Raw genomic sequence first — 18328 nt, forward strand, 5'->3', positions numbered from 1 at the left:
TTACTTCCTTAATTGTACTTGACAAAATCTAAAGTTATCTTGGTTTTTTGTTTGTTTATATTACTGTAGTATATACATTCCATGAGAGTATAGAGACTATAATTGTCTTTTTCACTCTGCACCCCTACAGTGTAGAACAGTGTCTGGCATTTTTGAGTGAATAAATAGATGAATAATCTCCTAATTGGTCTTCCTGTTTCTGCCCTTGTAGAGTGAGGAACGTGAGGCACTTGCCTTGGGTGCAAAATTTTAAGAGGGTGCCCAAAACCTTAGTATTCAGGGTAAATCATAATTTAATGAAATGTTTTTTTAAAATCAGAATAAACGCAAAAAATGGTGGGAAAAAACATCAAAATTTTAACTAAGGGCAGCATCTGCCCTCCCACCGTACTGTTGTACTTTTCTCAAGCTAATCCCCACCCTGGTTCCAATAAAACTTGGTTCACAAAAACAGGGAGGGGGAGTGTAGGCCATTGTTTGTAGATTTGCTTTTTTTCAAGTCTTGCTTTAAAATATGATTTATCTGGGGGCGCCTGGGTGATTCAGTCGTTAAGCGTCTGCCTTCTGCCTTCGGCTCAGGTCATGATCCTGGGGTCCTGGGATCGGGCCCTGCATCGGACTCCCTGCTCCACGGGAAGCCTGCTTCTCCCTCTCCCACTCCCCCTGCTTGTGTTCCCTCTCTCGCTGTGTCTCTCTCTGTCAAATAAATAAATAAAATATTTTTTAAAAAATATGATTTATCTGGCTCACTGAGTGTTTTGGCAGGTCTTTACATTTTGCATGGTAGGTGAGCGCCTTACTGTTTCTCCCTAGTCGGGGCCCTGATTGTGGCTTTTAAATTTTCTCCTCACACAACAGCCAGAGTGGTCTTTTTACAGGCAAATCAGATCATATCATTCCATTGCTAAAGGCTTTCCTTTGCACTTAATATAAAGTCCAAAATTCTTAGTGTGGCCTACACCTACCCGTCCCTACAAAGACTGGCCCCTGCCTTGCTCTTGAACCTCATTCCCATTGCCTTCCAAACTCCAGGGGCACTTGCTGGAATAAGCCAAATGCCCCACCACCTTCATACAGAATAGTCTCTACCCAGAATATTCTCTTTTCCAAGATACTCCTAAATACTGGCATTTCCTTTCCAGATTTCAGGTGTTAGCTGGACTTTTTACTTCCGTGGAAAAGCCTGGCTTGACTCTCCAGGCCTGTTACTTTCTCATAGTGCTAGGATTTCTCCTTCATACACTTAGCACATTGGCAATCGTGTGTTTAGTATGATGATGATTTGGTTAATGTCTGTCTGCTCACTTGATGGCAAATCCCCAGGAGCAGAGATTATGACTGTCTCTTTGTTCTGTTGTTTCTGTCATCTTTACTCTTATCACATGCCTCGTCTGTAGTATGTGCTTAATAAACACCTAACTCAGTGACTGGGCCATAATAAACTCTTAATAAATGTTTGCAAAGTTATGATTAGAAGGGTAACTCAGATAGTGTATGAAAGCAAGAAGGAGAGCAAATTAATTTTCTAGGCACTTTAATGGACTTCCAATTCATTCCCACTGGTTTATTTATTTATTTATTTATTTATTTATTTTAGTCTGTGACTTCTTTGATCTCAGACTGCAATCCTATGCTTACCCTTTTCATATCTATAGCTTCCAAGGTGTCTATCCTTACCCCCGAACAGCCTGGTGAATTTTTGTATGATTGCCTACAAGTGTCAAAGGTAAGCAGATCAGGTATCCTTTCAATTAATGCCATATTGAGCTTTTCTCCATAAACAATGGCTGCTCACACCAAAAAGGCACTATGCTTTCCTTTTTTTTTAAAGATTTTATTTATTTATTTGAGAGAGAGAGAGCATGAGCTGGAGGGAAGGGCGGAGGAAAAAGGAGAAGCAGACTCCCTGCTGAGCCTGGCATCATGACCTGAGCAGAAGGCAGATGCTTAACCAACTGACTGAGCCACCCAGGCGCCCTTCCCAAGACTGAATTTTAATGATACACATACTAGCTGTTAATATCAGGCCAGATAGAAGTAATTTATAGATCAGCCTTTCCATTACAAATCATTAGAACTTCATCATTTCCTGCATTGGGATAAACCAAATCTGCATGTAAACTTCTGGGCATTAGGGTGATAATTTCTAATTTTTTTTTTTTTAGTTTAGATTCCTTTATTGTCATCAAACTGCTTTTTCCTCTAAATTTAGATTCCTTTATTACATTAGGCATTTTTTTTGGGAAGATTTTATTCATTTATTTGACAGAGAGAGAGAACACAAGCAGGGGGAGGAGGCAGAGGGAGAGGGAGAAGCAGGCTTCAAGCCGAGCATGGAGCCGACGTGGGGCTCAATCCCAGGACCCTGGGATCACGACCTGGGCCGAAGGCAGACGCTCAACTGACTGAGCCACGCAGGTGCACCAGGCATTTTTTTTATGCAACATTTGTATATGGCTCAATTGTGTGTGCTGTGTGTGAGTGTGTTGTGAGTTTTACTAGAGTGTGTTATAAATGTGCCTAAATTCTAGCTCCCATGGCATGACCTCAGCCACCCATTCAGAGTCCCCCGAGTATTTACCAGGGAATCTTTAGAGAGAGTGTTTATTCTGTAAGCTCTAGAATCAGTTTTGCCTCTCTCTCTGCTCCCATGGAGCTGCAGACACAGGCTTCTGCTCAGCCAGTCACCACCTGCAGCTGTGGGCCAGTTGTCCCCTTTGAGGCCTTAGCTTCTACTCTTCTTCCTTAAGACTGGCCCCCACTACCAATGGCTGCATAAGGGAAAGAGGGGTGCATCTGAGAAACTGCTCTCTCTCTATCCTTATTTCTTTTTCTTGCCTTGTTGCAGTGACTTCCGTTAAGTTCCAGAACTTCTAGTACTGCGTTGCAAAGGAGTAGTCAGAGTAGATGTCCTTGGCTTGTCCCTGATTTTAGAGGGAAATCATTCAGTCTTTTACTATTAAGTATGCTGTTAGCTGTAGGTTTTGGGTTTTGTTTTGTTTTGGTAGATACGTTTTACAAAGTTGAGGAAATTTCCCTTTATTTTTAGTTGGCTGAGAGTTTTGTTTTTTTCTTCAAATAGATGTGGGGTTTTGTCAAATGCTTTTTCCATGTCAGGCCCCCTTTCTGGGTCCACATTTCTGATTCCAACAAATTCGTCTTTCAAAATGATTGTTATTGGGAATTTCTACTTTCTTTAGGCAATCACCACCTATGACCAAAATGGTTTGGCTGGAGACCCTCAAAAGCTTCAAAATAGACTAGTTATGAAAATAAGTGTATTTTCAAAGTTAGAAGTATTCATTCTCAATTCCACATGCAGAAAGAAATCAACACAGTTGATATTGAGCATCACCAAGTCTTGTCCAATTTCATTTTTATGATAACTTCAATTTAAGGAATCTTAACCTGGGTCCTGAAACACTTAACTGCAGTTTTTGAGGTCTCAATAAGTGCTCAAACAAAAATACATATTCACAAAAACAAGCAACAAGTTACACTACAGAGTACTCTTTGAAACACTTGTTTTGCAGGAATCTATAGTCATAGGAGTTTGTGGAATGTTGGTTAAAGAAGGTTAAATAGGATTCTTTATCATAGGAGGTCTCAGAGCTTTTGGTAGCCTAATGTGTATTATAAATCTTCCAAGAGGGGGCGCCTGGGTGGCTCAGTCGTTAAGCATCTGCTTTCGGCTCAGGTCATGATCCCAGGGTCCTGGGATCGAGCCCCGCATCGGGCTCCCTGCTCCGCGGGAAGCCTGAATCTCCCTCTCCCACTCCCCCTGCTTATGTTCCCTATCTCGCTGTGTCTCTTTCATATAAATAAGTAAAATCTTTAAAAAAAAAAATAAATCTTCCAAGAGGAGAAATATGGGGGAGGGGGTTGTTACCTAAATTTCTTTGATTATGGTAGTGTTTTATTTCAGAACATCTGGGTAGCTTTGGAAAATGCTGGTTCACAGGTGAAAGCAGTCTAAATTCACAGAAAAGAAATATTTTTTTCCTAATCAAAAAAATGTAACACTGCCTAGCAGATAAAACTGTGCCTCAATTCTTTTCAATATAGTATAACATTGAAGTACACTAACTTTAGTGTTCAGGTTATTAGTTTTCCCTATCAATAAGGGGGGGGGGGCGCTCGATTTTCATTCAAGGCCTATTCAGGTACCCTTTCAGATTAATGAAAAAATTTGGCTCAAATGAGTCTTTTTTTTTTTTTTAAGATTTTATTTATTTGACAGAGCGAAACACATGAGAGAGGGAACACAAGCAGAGGGAGTGGGAGAGGGAGAAGCAGGCTTCCCGCGGAACAGGGAGCCTGACGCAAGGCTCGATCCCAGGACTCTGGGATCATGACCTGAGCCGATGGCAGACTAGCTTAATGACTGAGCCACCAGGTGCCCCTCAAATGAGTCTTGACAGAAAACAACTTTGAAATGGCAGTTTTTAGTTTCTGCTTGTGTCCTGAGATGTAAAACACTTTTAGAATGACACCCCCAATTACATTTAAATTTATTTGCATACTTTATTTACCTCAAGGCACTCAAGTTTTGAACAGGAGGTTAAGTTAGGAGTCTGGGTTCTGGAGTCAAGCTGCCTGAGCTCCACTCTAGCTTGCTGTTAACCCCTCCTCCTAAGCTGGGAGACTCTGGATAAGACTTCACCTCTGTGTTTTCATTTTTACAGTTTACAAGTACTTTGGTAAGTTTTACAATTTACAAGTCTTATTACAAACCTAAGTAGGGCAAATAATTTTAAGATTTACAATTGATACTTGGTGGAACATTCTCAGAAGGTTTAAGTGACTTATCCAGGTTCATAGTTAGAACTGAAAAATGAAACCGCAGTGACTCAAAATCAGATATTCATTTAGACTTTAATACTTGGGTATTTTTCCACTTTATTACATGTTGCCGCCCAACATCAGATAAAAATGGCATATTTGCCATTCCAAAATGGAATGGATAGACTACATAAATACAACTTTGCATACAAATAAACAGGTTTAAGATGTAGTTGGGATAATCTCTGAAGATTCCTGAAAGAAGTATGCAGGAATGTGGGAAGACAATTAACTTTTCATAACTTTTATTGAGCACCTACTGTATGTGAGATGCTATTCTACACATTTTACATGACTCTTAATCCTCTCAACAGCACTTCAGGTTTTAAGGAAGAAGAATTTAGGCTTTCCAAGATAAAGAATGATCCCAAGAACATACAGTTCTGTATCCTGATTGTGGTACAGCAATCTACACATGATAAAATGACAGAGAATTATACACACAACATTTAAATGTCAAATCTCTGCTTTTGATATTGTATTAAACTTATGTAACATATAATTGTTGGGGAAACTGGGTAAATTGGACCTCTCTGTTCCAACTTTGAGGAATACTGGTCAGGTATTTTATAGAAGTCCCTAAATTTGAGTTTGTCCAGTCTTTTGTTTTTGTTTTAAGATTTTACTTATTTATTTGGCACAGAGAGAGCACAAGCACGGGGAGTGGCAGGCAGAGGGAGAAGCAGGCTCCCCGCTGAGCAGGGAGCCCAGCGATGCCCGGCCTGATCCCAGGACCTCGGGATCGTGACCTGAGCCAAAGGCAGACGCTTAACTGGCTGAGCCACCCAGGGGTCCCAACCCGTTTTTTTTGAGTTAGATAGGGATTATGGTTTTCGGGGAGGCAAACCACAGAGGTTTGTATTATGTTTGCAAGTGTGAATCTAATAATAATTATTTTTTTTTTGAAGATTTTATTTATTCATTTGACAGAGAGCACAAGCAGGGGGGAGCGGCAGGCAGAGGGAGAGGGCGAAGCTCCCAACTGAGCAAGGAGACTCATGTGGGGCTCCATCCCAGGACTCTGGGATCATGACCTGGGCAGAAGGCAGATGCTTAACGGACTGAGCCACCCAGGCGCCCCTAATAATTATAATAAAATAAAAATATTAAAAATATGATCATAGTAAATTTACTTGGCTACAGTTCTTTCTGGCCCAACACCCCCACGCATCTATTAACAATTCACATAACTGGAGTTGTTTGGGGTGTGGATAAAGACATTCAGCTAAATAATATACTTCCAGCACCTCCAATCTGGCACTTCTGTCCAACAAAAAGATCTGGGAATGGCGGCGTGCAATAGGCACGGGATACTGAGGTCGTTTGGTTTCTCCCAATCCAGACCAGAGGTTTTTCAGACTGCTTACTTGTAGACTAGAGCCAAGCCCTGGGGTCTTCTTCCAGCCACAACCGAACAGCTACAACAGCGCCTGCAGGTAACCGTCCAGGTGCAGCTGGAACCGCCGCAAAAGGCCTCAGCGCATCTCAGACAGGTCCCACCGGCCGGGGTCCCCGCCTAGCGGAAGCACACGGAGCCCAACCCCCACCGCCAGAGGCAAGGGAGCGGGGCGGGGCCCAGGCAGTGGCCACGCCCCAGGCTCGGGGTAAAAAAAAACCCAAACCTGGGACTTTGCGAACGCGGAGCTGGCTGGACCAGAGGCGCGTGGCACGCGCGAGCCCTCCCGCGCATGCTCCAGTCGCCCGCTGCCCGCCCCCTCCCCGGGTCCCGCCTCTTTCGCTCCCACTCCCCCTCCCCCGCCAACCTCCCTCCGAGCTTGGCCCCTCCGGGCGCGCGGCCGACGTCCCGCGTGCGTGCCGGCGCCTGACTTCACTTCCGGCTAACGCGCTCCACTTGCCCCCTGGCCCCGGATGGTGACTGGCGGTGGTGCTGCACCTCCCGGGACTGTCACTGAGCCGCTTCCCAGTGTGATTGTGCTGAGCGCAGGCCGGAAGATGGCGGCTGCGGCTGCGGCGGCCTCGGGCCCGGGCTGCTCCTCGGCGGCGGGGGCGGGAGCGGCCGGGGTCTCGGAGTGGCTGGTGCTGCGAGACGGCTGCATGCGCTGCGACGCCGATGGGCTGCACAGCCTTTCCTACCACCCGGCGCTCAACGCCATCCTGGCCGTCACCAGTCGCGGGACCATCAAAGTCATCGACGGCACCTCGGGGGCCACCCTGCAGGCCTCAGCGCTCAGCGGTAAGTGTGCGGCACGCCGGGCGGGGGCCGGGCCCGCCGCGGGAGGAGCCGGGCCCGCGGGATGCCGGGGAAGGAAGCCGCCCAGCCCCGGTGCTCGGCCTCCGGCGGGGGGGGGGAAGCGGCGTGACGGGAATGGGGTGGTGGAGGGCAAGGCTGGGGGTTCAAGCCTGCCTGTGAACCGAGGCCCGGAAGCTGGCGGAGGAGGACCGTGGGGCTTGGCTTTTTCAGCGGCTGCAGCTGGGAAGAAAAAAGACTGGCGAGTCGGGGAGTGGTGGGAGTTGCCTTTCGGGCCTTGAGCGTCCGGTGTAGGTTGGTCCTCTGGGAGAGGTGAGGAGGCCTCGGAGCTTGGCACCTGAGAAGGCCAGGCCCCCGGGTCGGTTCTGGAGAAGGTGTCGCTGCTGATCAGAGAGCGAACGAGTCGCCCGGTTGGTCCCGACGTGAGAGCCTGGTGGCCGGAGGCGAGCGTCGGAGCCGGCATCTAAGCCATTCCCTCTGGTGGAGAGAAGCGGATACTCGGCTGTTCGTAGGACCCGCAGGTGCAGGGATGTACAGTGGGCTTCGCGCCGGAGTGGGGGTGGGGTGCGCCTGGAGTGGGGGTGGGGAGGGAAGTAGGCGGGTCGGCTGCCTGAACTGTTAGTCGACGACTTTAGGACTCTGGTGGACGCCATGGAAGACTAGACCTTGTCCCCTAGATCGGGGCTTCCAACTTCTACCTCCTAGTGATGAGAAACTCAGGCCCTTTGGTGTGTGAAATATAGAGCCCGTGGGGTTCGTGATGAGATGCAACTTCATGCCCTCTCTCCTTGTTTTACCATAGCGAGCCGAAAGTTAGGATTCGGAGGTGTGTCTGAGTGTCGCCAGTGGAGGAGAGCACTTCTGGGTGGTGTAAACCTTGTTCCAGGAACGGGACTTTATGCATTAGGTGAACTCCCTGTATGCTGGAGTGGAGTGTTTCGGAATTGCCCTGGCTAAGTTGTGTTTGGCTGAGATGACCTTTCATTTGCGGTTAAATGATGTGTGGTTTAATTTAGAAGTTATAAGTTGAGATTGAAAAGTTAGTGCCTTTCATTTGCGGTTAAATGATGTGTGGTTTAATTTAGAAGTTATAACTTGAGATTGAAAAGTTAGTATATGAGTGAGTTAGACTCGTGCATAGAGGTATATATGACTGCATTCAGACAAGTGAATTAGTTATGTGGCTTAACAATTCGCTTATATTTTAACATACACAAATAAGGAAAGGTCGTTATTCCAGTTTACTGTGTAATAAGGCACGTAAGAGTGAATAGCAATGTAGGGATAGAAGGATAAGATGAGAGGTTTAACTTTTGTCGATGTGAGAGTTATGAAAGAAATGGATTGTATATAGCTACAGAATATAAACCTGGATCATATCTAAGATATATCTAAGGGAAAGTTTTGGATTGTAGACTTGTAATTTTTCGTTTCTTGGCTTAGGTAAAGGACAGGAGGGGTGTCCTGGATGTAACAATGAGTAGTAACTGCAATTTGGACGTAATAACAACTTGTCACTACATATGAGAGGGAGATACTAATTAGTAATTGGATATCTTTCTTCTTGAACTCACTTAAAATATTTCAAAAACAGAAAGGTATAAAGAATAAGATGAACAACCATGTATCCCTGATTCTGTTTATGAAATAAAACATTAGAAAGTTGAAGCCTCTTTTCTGTCTCTTGGATTGTATTCCTCCAATCCTCCCTCCCCCATGAGCATTCTCCTTAATTTGGTTTTTTTTTTTTTTTTTAAAGATTTTTTTTTTATTATTTATTTATTTGAGAGAGAGAATGAGATAGAGAGCATGAGAGGAAGGAGGTTCAGAGAGAGAAGCAGACTCCCTGCCGAGCAGGGAGCCCGATGCGGGACTCGATCCCGGGACTCCAGGATCATGACCTGAGCCGAAGGCAGTCGCTTAACCAACTGAGCCACCCAGGCACCCTCCTTAATTTGGTTTTATTGTTGTCACACGTTTTTATGTTTTTTAGTATATGCCTGTATCTTTAAACAATATCTAATACTCTTTCATGTTTTTGAACTTTGACCAATTGGTATCATAGTATATGTATTTGAATTTTTTATAAAAAGCCATATTAATGGAAGTTTTAAAATGTTTTTGATAGAAGAGAGTCTAATGGGGTGTTTTTATGCTTGGAGCTTATGTTTGAGAAAAATAATGTGTGTTAGAGTTTGTTATAAATGGTTGAGGAAATTGGACATGTATTAATGTGTCATGAAAGGTGAGAAAATAGTCACTCTGGTGGTAGATTCCTAAAGGGGAGGGTTTTAGGATTTTAACACAAGATTAAAGGTACATGCATAGAACATCATTGATTTTGGATAACTTAGCTGGGATATGTTGGGGAATTTGTTAATTAGAAAAGTGTGGGATTGAATACCGTTGCAGATGCCCACACATTGAAGTTTGAGTATGTGATTTAAAATACGTGGAATAGTTTATGGAAAACAAAAGGATTACAAAAAAGGTTGAAAGTAACAATGGACAAAATCTGAAATGTTTTCATTTATGAGAATTGCAGTTATTGATAATATTTACCAAAGGTTGTATAGAGTCTTATGTATGTCATCTATCAGGTGATTGGGGAGGGAATGCTGCATTTTTTGTCTTGCCTGGAATATGTATGTATTTTACATATTTATTTAGGAGGTTTGCTTTTAATGATTAATAGAGGGTGACAGTCCTATAAATAGAATGAGGAGGAGGTGCCAGTAGTGACCATGGTCCTAAGATGACCCCTCTTTCCAGTTAAAGGGGCAAGGAGCCACTTTGTTTTATACCCCAGAGGAAAGACATCTTTGGGTGAAGGGAAAAAGAGTGATGTACCCATGTAGAGTTTTATTGGGTGATAGAGTTGTGTGTCTTCTGAATGGGTTCAGGTTGTAGGGTTATGGGTAGCTTATTAGAGTAGATTGGAAATTGAAGGTTGGGAGCAGGACTTGTGTGTATATATATTCAATTGGGTAGCAAAGGTGGTGAATTTTTGACTATGTCTACTAGTATATATCTGTATCTGACATAAAATGTTTTTAAATACACTCATTAGATTAAGAGCTATCAGTATAACAGAGGTTAGGCAAGTATTTGCTCCCTTTTAGCATTTAAGAGTTAAGAATTCGGAGTCTCTAGGCTGGTTCCTTGGCCTGGCATTCTTTGACTTCCATGATTTGGCCTCTACCAGTCTCTCTAGTCTTGTCTCCCTATTTAGTTTTGTGAACTGGTTCATTTGATTTCCTTTCCTAACTCGGTGGTTTTGCTCTTTCTTGGAATGCACCAATTCCCTCCAGACATATCTTAGACATTTTTCAGGACCTAGAGCAGATCTTAACTTCCTGGTTCTTTTAGTCTGAAGTGATCCACTGAACCCCTATTCGCATATTGTCCTCTTAATGTCTGTTTCAGTAATTTGGCAACTTACTGTTCGCAGTATGTTTTCTGTCTTGAACTATTTAAATTCCATTTTATTTAGCTTTTTGCAAATATACGACGTCCATTTAACTATATTTAAAACTCCCTGTGTGGGGGCGCCTGGGTGGCTCAGTCGTTAAGCATCTGCCTTCGGCTCAGGTCATGATCCCAGGGTCCTGGGATCGAGCCCCGCATCGGGCGCCCTGCTCAGCGGGAAGCCTGCTTCTCCCTCTCCCACTCCCCCTGCTTGTGTTCCCTCTCTCGCTGTGTCTGTCAAATAAATAAATAAATAAATAAATAAATAAATAAAAAAAACTCCCTGTGGGAAGGAACCTGTCCTCTTGTTTATATCCCCTCCTCAGGATGCCCAGTACAAAATACTAATAACTATTTTTCAGTTGTGTATATAGGCTTAATGAGTATGTTAAATGGATGCTTTCTTACATACTGCTAAATAAACACCTTCCCCCCCCCCCTTTTTTTTTTAAGATTTTATTTATTTATTTGACAGAGAGAGACACAGCGAGAGAGGGAACACAAGCAGGGGGAGTGAGAGAGGAGAAGCAGGCTTCCCGTTGAGCAGGGAGCCCGGTGTGGGGCTCGATCCCAGGCCCCTGGGATCCTGACCTGAGCCCAAGGCAGACGCTTAAGGACTGAGCCACCTGGGCGCCCCTTCCCTTTCTTTTCTTAGATAGATTTTATTTTTTAGAGCAGTTTCAGGTTTGTAGTAAAATTGAGCAGAAAGTCCAGAGTTCCTAGATACCTCCTGCTCCCTGTGCATACAAAACTTCCCTTCACTATCAATGTGTTTGTTACAATCAATGAACCTGCATTAACACATCATTATCACCCAAGTCTATGGTTGACATTAGTGTTCACTTTTGGTGTTGTACATTCTCTGGGTTCTGAAAAATGGATGTATCATACAGAATGGTTGCATTTTCATAAAAATCCTCTCTGTTTTGCCTGTTCACCTGTCCCTCTCTCCTAACCCCCTGTCACTCCCTGATCATTTGACTGTCTCTATAGTTTTTCCTTTTCTGGAATGTCATGCAGTTGGAATTACATAGTAGGGTTTTTGGTTTGGCTTCTTTCAGTTAGGAATATGCATTTAAGTTCTTCCATGTCTTTTCATGGTTTGGTAGCTCATTTGCTTTTTAGCATTGAATAATATTCCATTGTCTGGATGGACCACAGTTCATTTGCCCATTAACCTCCTGAAGGACATCTTGGTTGCTTCCAGGTTGGGGCAGTTATGAATAAAGCTGCTATAAATATTTGTATGCAGGTTTTTGTGTGGACTTAAGTTTTTAGTTCAATTGGGTAAGTAGCAAGGAGCACGAATGTCAGATTGTGTGTTAGGATTATGTTTAGTTTTTTTTTTTTTAAAGATTTTATTTATTTATTTGAGAGAGAGAGAGAACACCTGAGAGGGGATAGGGTCAGAGGACGAAGCAGACTCCTCGCCGAGCAGGAAGCCCGATGCGGGACTCGATCCAGGGACTCCAGGATCATGACCTGAGCCGAAGGCAGTCGCTTAACCAACTGAGCCACCCAGGCGCCCATGTTTAGTTTTATAAGAAACTGCCAAACTGTTTTCCAAAGCAGCTGTGCTATTTTGTTTTCCCAGTGGTAGTGAATGAGAGTTCCTGTTGCTCCACATCCTTCTCAGCGTTTGATGTTTTTTGGTTTTGGACTGTGGCCATTCTAATAGGTGTGTAGTGGTATCTCATTGTTTTGATTTGCAATTCCCTAATGACATGTGAGCTGAACATCTTTTCTTAGGCTAATTTGTGCACTTCGGATTTTAAAATTCAAAATAGCTCTACATACACCACGTGATCATATTGTTTATATTACTAGGTATGTTCCTCTCTTTAGCTATAGTTTGTTCTTACAGTTTAGCATACTAGGAAGGAGCCTGGTTTTGGAGACACTTGGCTTACGTTAAGATCCCAATTTTCTGCTTTCCCTCACCTCCCAATTTAACTGTGTAACCTTGACTAAATTACTTAACATTTCTGTTCCAGTTTCCCCATTTACGAAATGGGGATGATAATTGTCTTAATTGTGAGGAGTGTTAATACACGGAAAGTTCTTAGAACAGTGTATTTACTGTTCAAAAATATTTTTTCTATTGTAAATCTTTGTAGATACTCTTTTTTTCTTTTTTACTTAAGCCTTTTTGATATTCTATGTTAAATCTTTTGAACTTCACCCTAAATTTGAACTTAGGAATTTTTCCTATTTACCACCTTTTATCATCCAGCAAAATCCATCTAGTTTTTGCTTTGATGTAAGACTAAGGTATTGTTAATTTCTTCAGTTTGTTCATCCTTCTTTCCTCCTTCCTTCCTTCCTTCCTTCCTTTTTAATTTAAGTGATCTCTACACCCAACATGGGGCTTGAACTCATGGCCCTGAGATCAAGAGTCAGATGCTGTATTGACTGAGTCAGCCAGGTGCGCCTGTTCAGTATTTTCTTGTTTAATTACTGATGGTGTTTTCTCTTGATTTCTGAAATAGTGCCCTCCTCCCCTAAATGTAGAACATTGTATATTGTTTGCTTTTTTAATAAACTTTTTTGAGGGCATGTGGAAAAGAATGGGTGTTTATATTTTAGGTATTCCTGAATTTTGAATTTTAGCTCGCTTACTAACTCACTCTCTAAACTTCCTGAACTTCAGCTTCCTCATTTGTAAATTAAGATTAACATTTAATAGAATGGTTGTGTAGATTAAGTGGTAAACACGTTTAAAGTGCCTGATGCTGCTTGGCATATGTACACAGTGAATGTCAGTTTTCTTAAGCCTCATGGGTGCTTGCTATTGCCATGTTCCTCACTATTACTTTGAAAAATGTTCACTGACTTAGTGTTTATATACAGAGGACAGATAGATAGCATTGAAATGTACATGGAAATGTAAATGTTGGTGACAAATATTATCTCTATTTGGATAAATGTCTTTCAGCGTATTGGTGTGGCTAAATGTCAGAATGAAGTTAAGACTGTTGTATTACTAGTTTTGTGTATACACGGATTGTTCATGTAGTGTAGGTACATAAGTAACTGAAGATGTATGGGTGTGGGTATTAATCAGTAGATGTTGTAGCATATGTGTAAAAGGAAATCATGTCTCTTCGTTTCTGAAGTGGGTTCCAGATTTCTGTCACTGTGAGGAAACTCCAAAGCTGCTCAGTAGTTTTAGACAAATCTAGTTTCACATTTCTTTGTGAATATTTCCCTTTGACGTTGACTCTGATTTGATTTGAGAAATTTGCATGATGGTCATAAATGAGAAAAAGATCACTGTACTCCAGTTGCAGTGGAGTTCAGATTGGGTGAATTTTTACTTCTTTATTTTTTGTTTGATTCAGACTTAAAGCCCAGAGCTGCTTGTTCCAAGAAGTCTTGGAGCACAGAAGACTAGTTAGGTTAGCCTGCATATTTCTCAAGAAATATTTTTTGGGATAAAACTCATACTTACTATCACTTTGTTAGCGGTGGAAAAAATTTGTTTACTACTTCCGAATTAGGCATGCATTAATTTGGATAAAATGTAAAATCTTCCTGTAGGTCTCAGTTTTGGAAATTGTAAATGATTCAGACCACTTCTATTTCCTGACTTACCTTGGTTCAGGCAGCCTTCCTAGTCTCAGTTATTCTTTTTTTTTAAAAATATTTTATTTATTTATTTGACAGAGAGAGACACAGCCAGAGAGGGAACACAAGCAGGGTGAGTGGCAGAGGGAGAAGCAGGCTTCCCGCTGAGCAGGGAGCCTGATGTGGGGCTCCATCCCAGGACCCTGGGATCATGACTTGAGCCGAAGGCAGACCTTAACGACTGAGCCACCCAGGCGCCCCTCAGTTATTCTTTTATGAAAGGTAATAAACACAGTATAGAGTTGGGATTTTAGTAGCACTAGAAGATAGTCGTCTCCTAAATGCTTCTGAGTTTTTTTTTTTTTTTTTTTTTAAGATTTTATTTATTTGACAGGGAGGGAGAGAGAGAGAGCACGTGCACACAAGCACGGGGAGTGGCAGGCAGAGGGAGAGGGAGAAGCAGGCTCCTTGCTCAGCAGGGATGTGGGGCTCCATTCCAGGACCCAGGGATCATGACCTGAGCCGAAGGCAGATGCTTAACCGATGGAGCCACCCAGGCGCCCCTGCATCTGAGTTCTTTATAAAAACTTAATTGGGCAAATCTCTTTGTGGGCTGAGTACAAACTTTATTTGTAGTTGACTGATTTTAGCAATGCTACATGATGACCTGCCTTATGTCAAAGACCTGCTGTTTTATTTTATTTATTTTTTAAGATTATTTATTTGAAGTGGGGGGGGAAGGGGCAGAAGGAAAGGGAGAGAGAGTCTTTTTTTTTTAAGATTTTTTAAAAATTTATTTATTGAGAGAGATAATGATACAGAGAGAGCATGAGAGGGGGAGAGTCAGAGGGAGAAGCAGACTCTATGCTGAGCAGGGAGCCTGATGTGGGGTTCGATCCCGGGACTCCAGGATCATGACCTGAGCCGAAGGCAGTTGCTTAAACAACTGAGCCACCCAGGCACCCGGGAGAGAGAGTCTTTTTTTTTTTTTTTTTTTTTTTAAAGATTTTATTTATTTGACAGAGAGAGACAGCGAGAGCAGGAACACAAGCAGGGGGAGTGGGAGAGGGAGAAGCAGGCTTCCCGAGGAGCAGGGAGCCCGATGTGGGACTCGATCCCGGGACCCCAGGATCATGACCTGAGCCGAAGGCAGACGCTTAACGACTGAGCCACCCAGGCGCCCCGGGAGAGAGAGTCTTAAACAGACTGTGCACTGAGCATGGAGCCTGGCTCTGTCTCATGACCCTGAGATCATGACCTGAGCTGAAACCAAGAGTTGAATGCTTAACCTAGGTGCCCCTTAAGATTTTATTTTTAAGTAATCTCTATACCCAGCATGGAGCTTGAACTCATAAATGTGAGATCAAGAGTTGCATGCTCTACCAACTGAGCTAGCCAGGTGCCCCAATTAACTGTTTTATTAGCAAAACATTTTCCCACAATTAAGTAGAGTGAATTTATATTAAAATTAAAAATATTTTGCTCTGTTTTTAAGATCCTCCAAATTTATCCTTTTTTTTTTTTTTTACATTTACCTCCAAAGTTTTCCTATTAGCTGTTCAAAGATGGTTTTGCTCTAGCAAGAATTTGTCTTAGTCTTATAGTAGTTTTAGACTTATTGAGAGTCACTATAAGAGATCATCTTCTGGAGCCAAACAGTTTGGGCTTAAATCTTGGTTCTATTTGATCTTTTTTTTTTCTTTTTTTAAAGATTTTATCTATTATTTGACAGAGAGAGACACAGCGAGAGAGGGAACACAAGCAGGGGGAGTGAGAGGGGGAGAAGCAGGCTTCCCGGGGAGCAGGGAGCCTGATGCGGGGCTTGATCCCAGGCCCCTGGGATCATGACCTGAGCCGAAGGCAGACGCCCAATGACTGAGCCACCCAGGCGCCCCATTGGTTCTATTTGATCTTGAAGTTCATCCCATAAAATAAGGATAATAATAGTGTCTACCCCATAAGGTGGTTGTATATATATGTACTCTATAAGTATTTTTTATTGTGTTTTTATTCTTTTGGTAGCAGTGGCTATTTAAATATAGTAGACTTTCTGCTACAGATATTTTGTTGAAATGACAGTATTCTTCCAGTTTTCTTTGTATGTGGAAATGTGACTGGGTGAAATCTAATGGACATAATTATAATAACTTTTGTATTTTAGGAGAAATATAAACTCTGTAAATTAATTGATTTTGGACTTGAAATTGTTAAAAGAGCATGGTAATATGAAGAGCTAGTTGATTCATATTTAAACATTTATTGAACATATGCTAGATATGGGGGCACAAAATAATTAAGGCAACATTTTGGTCTTTGAATGCATGCTTGGTGATGTGTTCAGATAAATCATTTTAGCGTAATGTTATAAGTACTATAATATAGATACGCAGAATGCTGTGTGAGTACAGAGGAGGTAGTTTCTTCAACCTGAGGGAAATAGAGAAGACTTCTCAAAGGAAGTTGTTTTTATGATTCATTTTGAAAGGTGAGATAGTGGGAGGGAATGTTACAGGGATCATCATCTTAAGCTAGGGTACTTGCTTGTGTGGAGACATTTTGATCTTTCAAAACATGGTGAAGTCAAGGAACAGAGAGAAGTTTTTGAAGGAAACCAGTTGGAGTTTAGGATGTGTGAGGGGATGGTTATGAAGCTGAGAGAGAGGCAAAGACAAGATCATAATATGTTTTGTTAAGAAATCTCATTGGGTTCCTGCTCAGCAGGGGGTCTGCTTCTCCCTCTCCCTCTGCTGCTCCCCCTGCTTGTGTGTGAGAGCTCCCTCCCTCCCTCTCTCTCTCTCTCTCTCAAATAAATAAATAAAATCTTAGAAAAAAATTTTGACTTGATATCAATGGTAGGGAGCCATTGTAGGTTATTACATGATCAAATTTGTTTTTAGAGAGGTTTGAAACTAATGCCCAGGTGTGAGAAGTGATGAGAGCTTTGTGTAAGTTAGTTTGAAAGGTAGGAACCATAATTTTTGGTGAACGTGGGGATGAGAGAGATGGATAAGGTGAAAAGTACTCATGCGTGGGTTCCCAATTTTGGTAACTGGGTGAATGGTATTTATTAACTGAAATAAGTAATACAAGAAGGTGTGGTGAGTGGTTTTTGTTGGAGAAGGTTGGGAGCAAGAGGGAGATAGTGACGTTGGTTGTGTTAATTTTGAGGTTCTTGAAGGACATCCAAGTAGAGATGTCCAGAAGGCTTGGGAATTCAGAGTTGAGCTTGAGGATTTGGGAACACGGATTAGGAAAACTGGCAATTAGAGAGAAAGCTGAGCCTAGTGATTAAGGATATTGGTTCTGGAGCCAGACTGCATTTCCGTCCATGATTCACCACTTATTATCTGTGCCCTTAGGTAAGATGCTTAATGTCTCTCTGCACACCTAACTCATTGGGTTATTGGAAAGATTAAATAAACTGATACATGTAGGTACTGCTTAATCCACCGTAAGTGTGCAATAAGTGTTACTTTTGGATTGGTGTTCTTTTTTTTTTTTTTTTTAAAGATTTTATTTATTTATTTGACAGAGACAGAGACAGCGAGAGCAGGAACACAAGCAGCGGGAGGGGGAGAGGGAGAAGCAGGCTTCCCCCGGAGGAGGGAGCCCGATGTGGGACTCGATCCCAGGACCCTGGGATCATGACCTGAGCTGAAGGCAGACGCTTAACGACTGAGCCACCCAGGCGCCCATGGATTGGTGTTCTTAATAGTTCAGTTCAACAAGTGTTTGTCTGCCATATGGGGATAGTAAGATGAATTTAAAATCCCCCCTGCCTCCCAATTTGGAAAGCTTTTAGAAGAGGTGACACCTTGGCTCTTGAAAGAATAGGAGTTAGTCAGGTAGAGGGAACAGCATGAGCAAGAGCAGAGGCATGAAGCAGGTAGTATTTGTTACAAGCACGTTGGTATTGGAGTGCAGAGCACAAGGATGGGAGTGATGAGATAGCCTGAGGATTTGGTCCCTCTGACCTATGGCTACCATATTTTTCAATGCAAGAACTTCTAGTTGAAGGTAAAAAATTTAGGGACCTGTTATTACAGGAGCTGTGTTTTTAGTGTCAGTTGAAAAAATACTGCGAAAGGCTACTATTTTGAAGTAATTTTTATTTTAGACTTATTACTACATAATTTGAAAAATACTACAACACAGGGGCGCCTGGGTGGCTCAGTCAGTTAAGCATCTGACTCTTGGTTTTGGCTCAGGTTATGATCTCATGGGTTGTGAGATCAAGCCTCA

General features: G+C 42.5%; 1 protein-coding gene across 2 annotated transcripts in view; it reads left to right on the forward strand.

The window, feature by feature from the left end:
- The first annotated feature begins 6699 nt into the window (after positions 1 to 6699).
- The window catches only part of BIRC6 (baculoviral IAP repeat containing 6), a 222930-nt gene continuing 211301 nt past the window's right edge, over positions 6700 to 18328 (forward strand). The window contains exon 1 of one of the 2 annotated variants that reach the window (XM_021697618.2): positions 6700 to 7036. In XM_021697618.2, coding sequence (XP_021553293.2) covers positions 6712 to 7036 — 325 coding nt within the window. In that variant the 5' untranslated portion in view covers positions 6700 to 6711. The remainder of the gene's footprint in view (positions 7037 to 18328) is intronic. The other variant, XM_044918838.1, reaches the window with a different exon arrangement.

Source organism: Neomonachus schauinslandi, chromosome 10 (assembly GCF_002201575.2).
Source record: "Neomonachus schauinslandi chromosome 10, ASM220157v2, whole genome shotgun sequence".
NCBI lineage: Eukaryota > Metazoa > Chordata > Mammalia > Carnivora > Phocidae > Neomonachus > Neomonachus schauinslandi.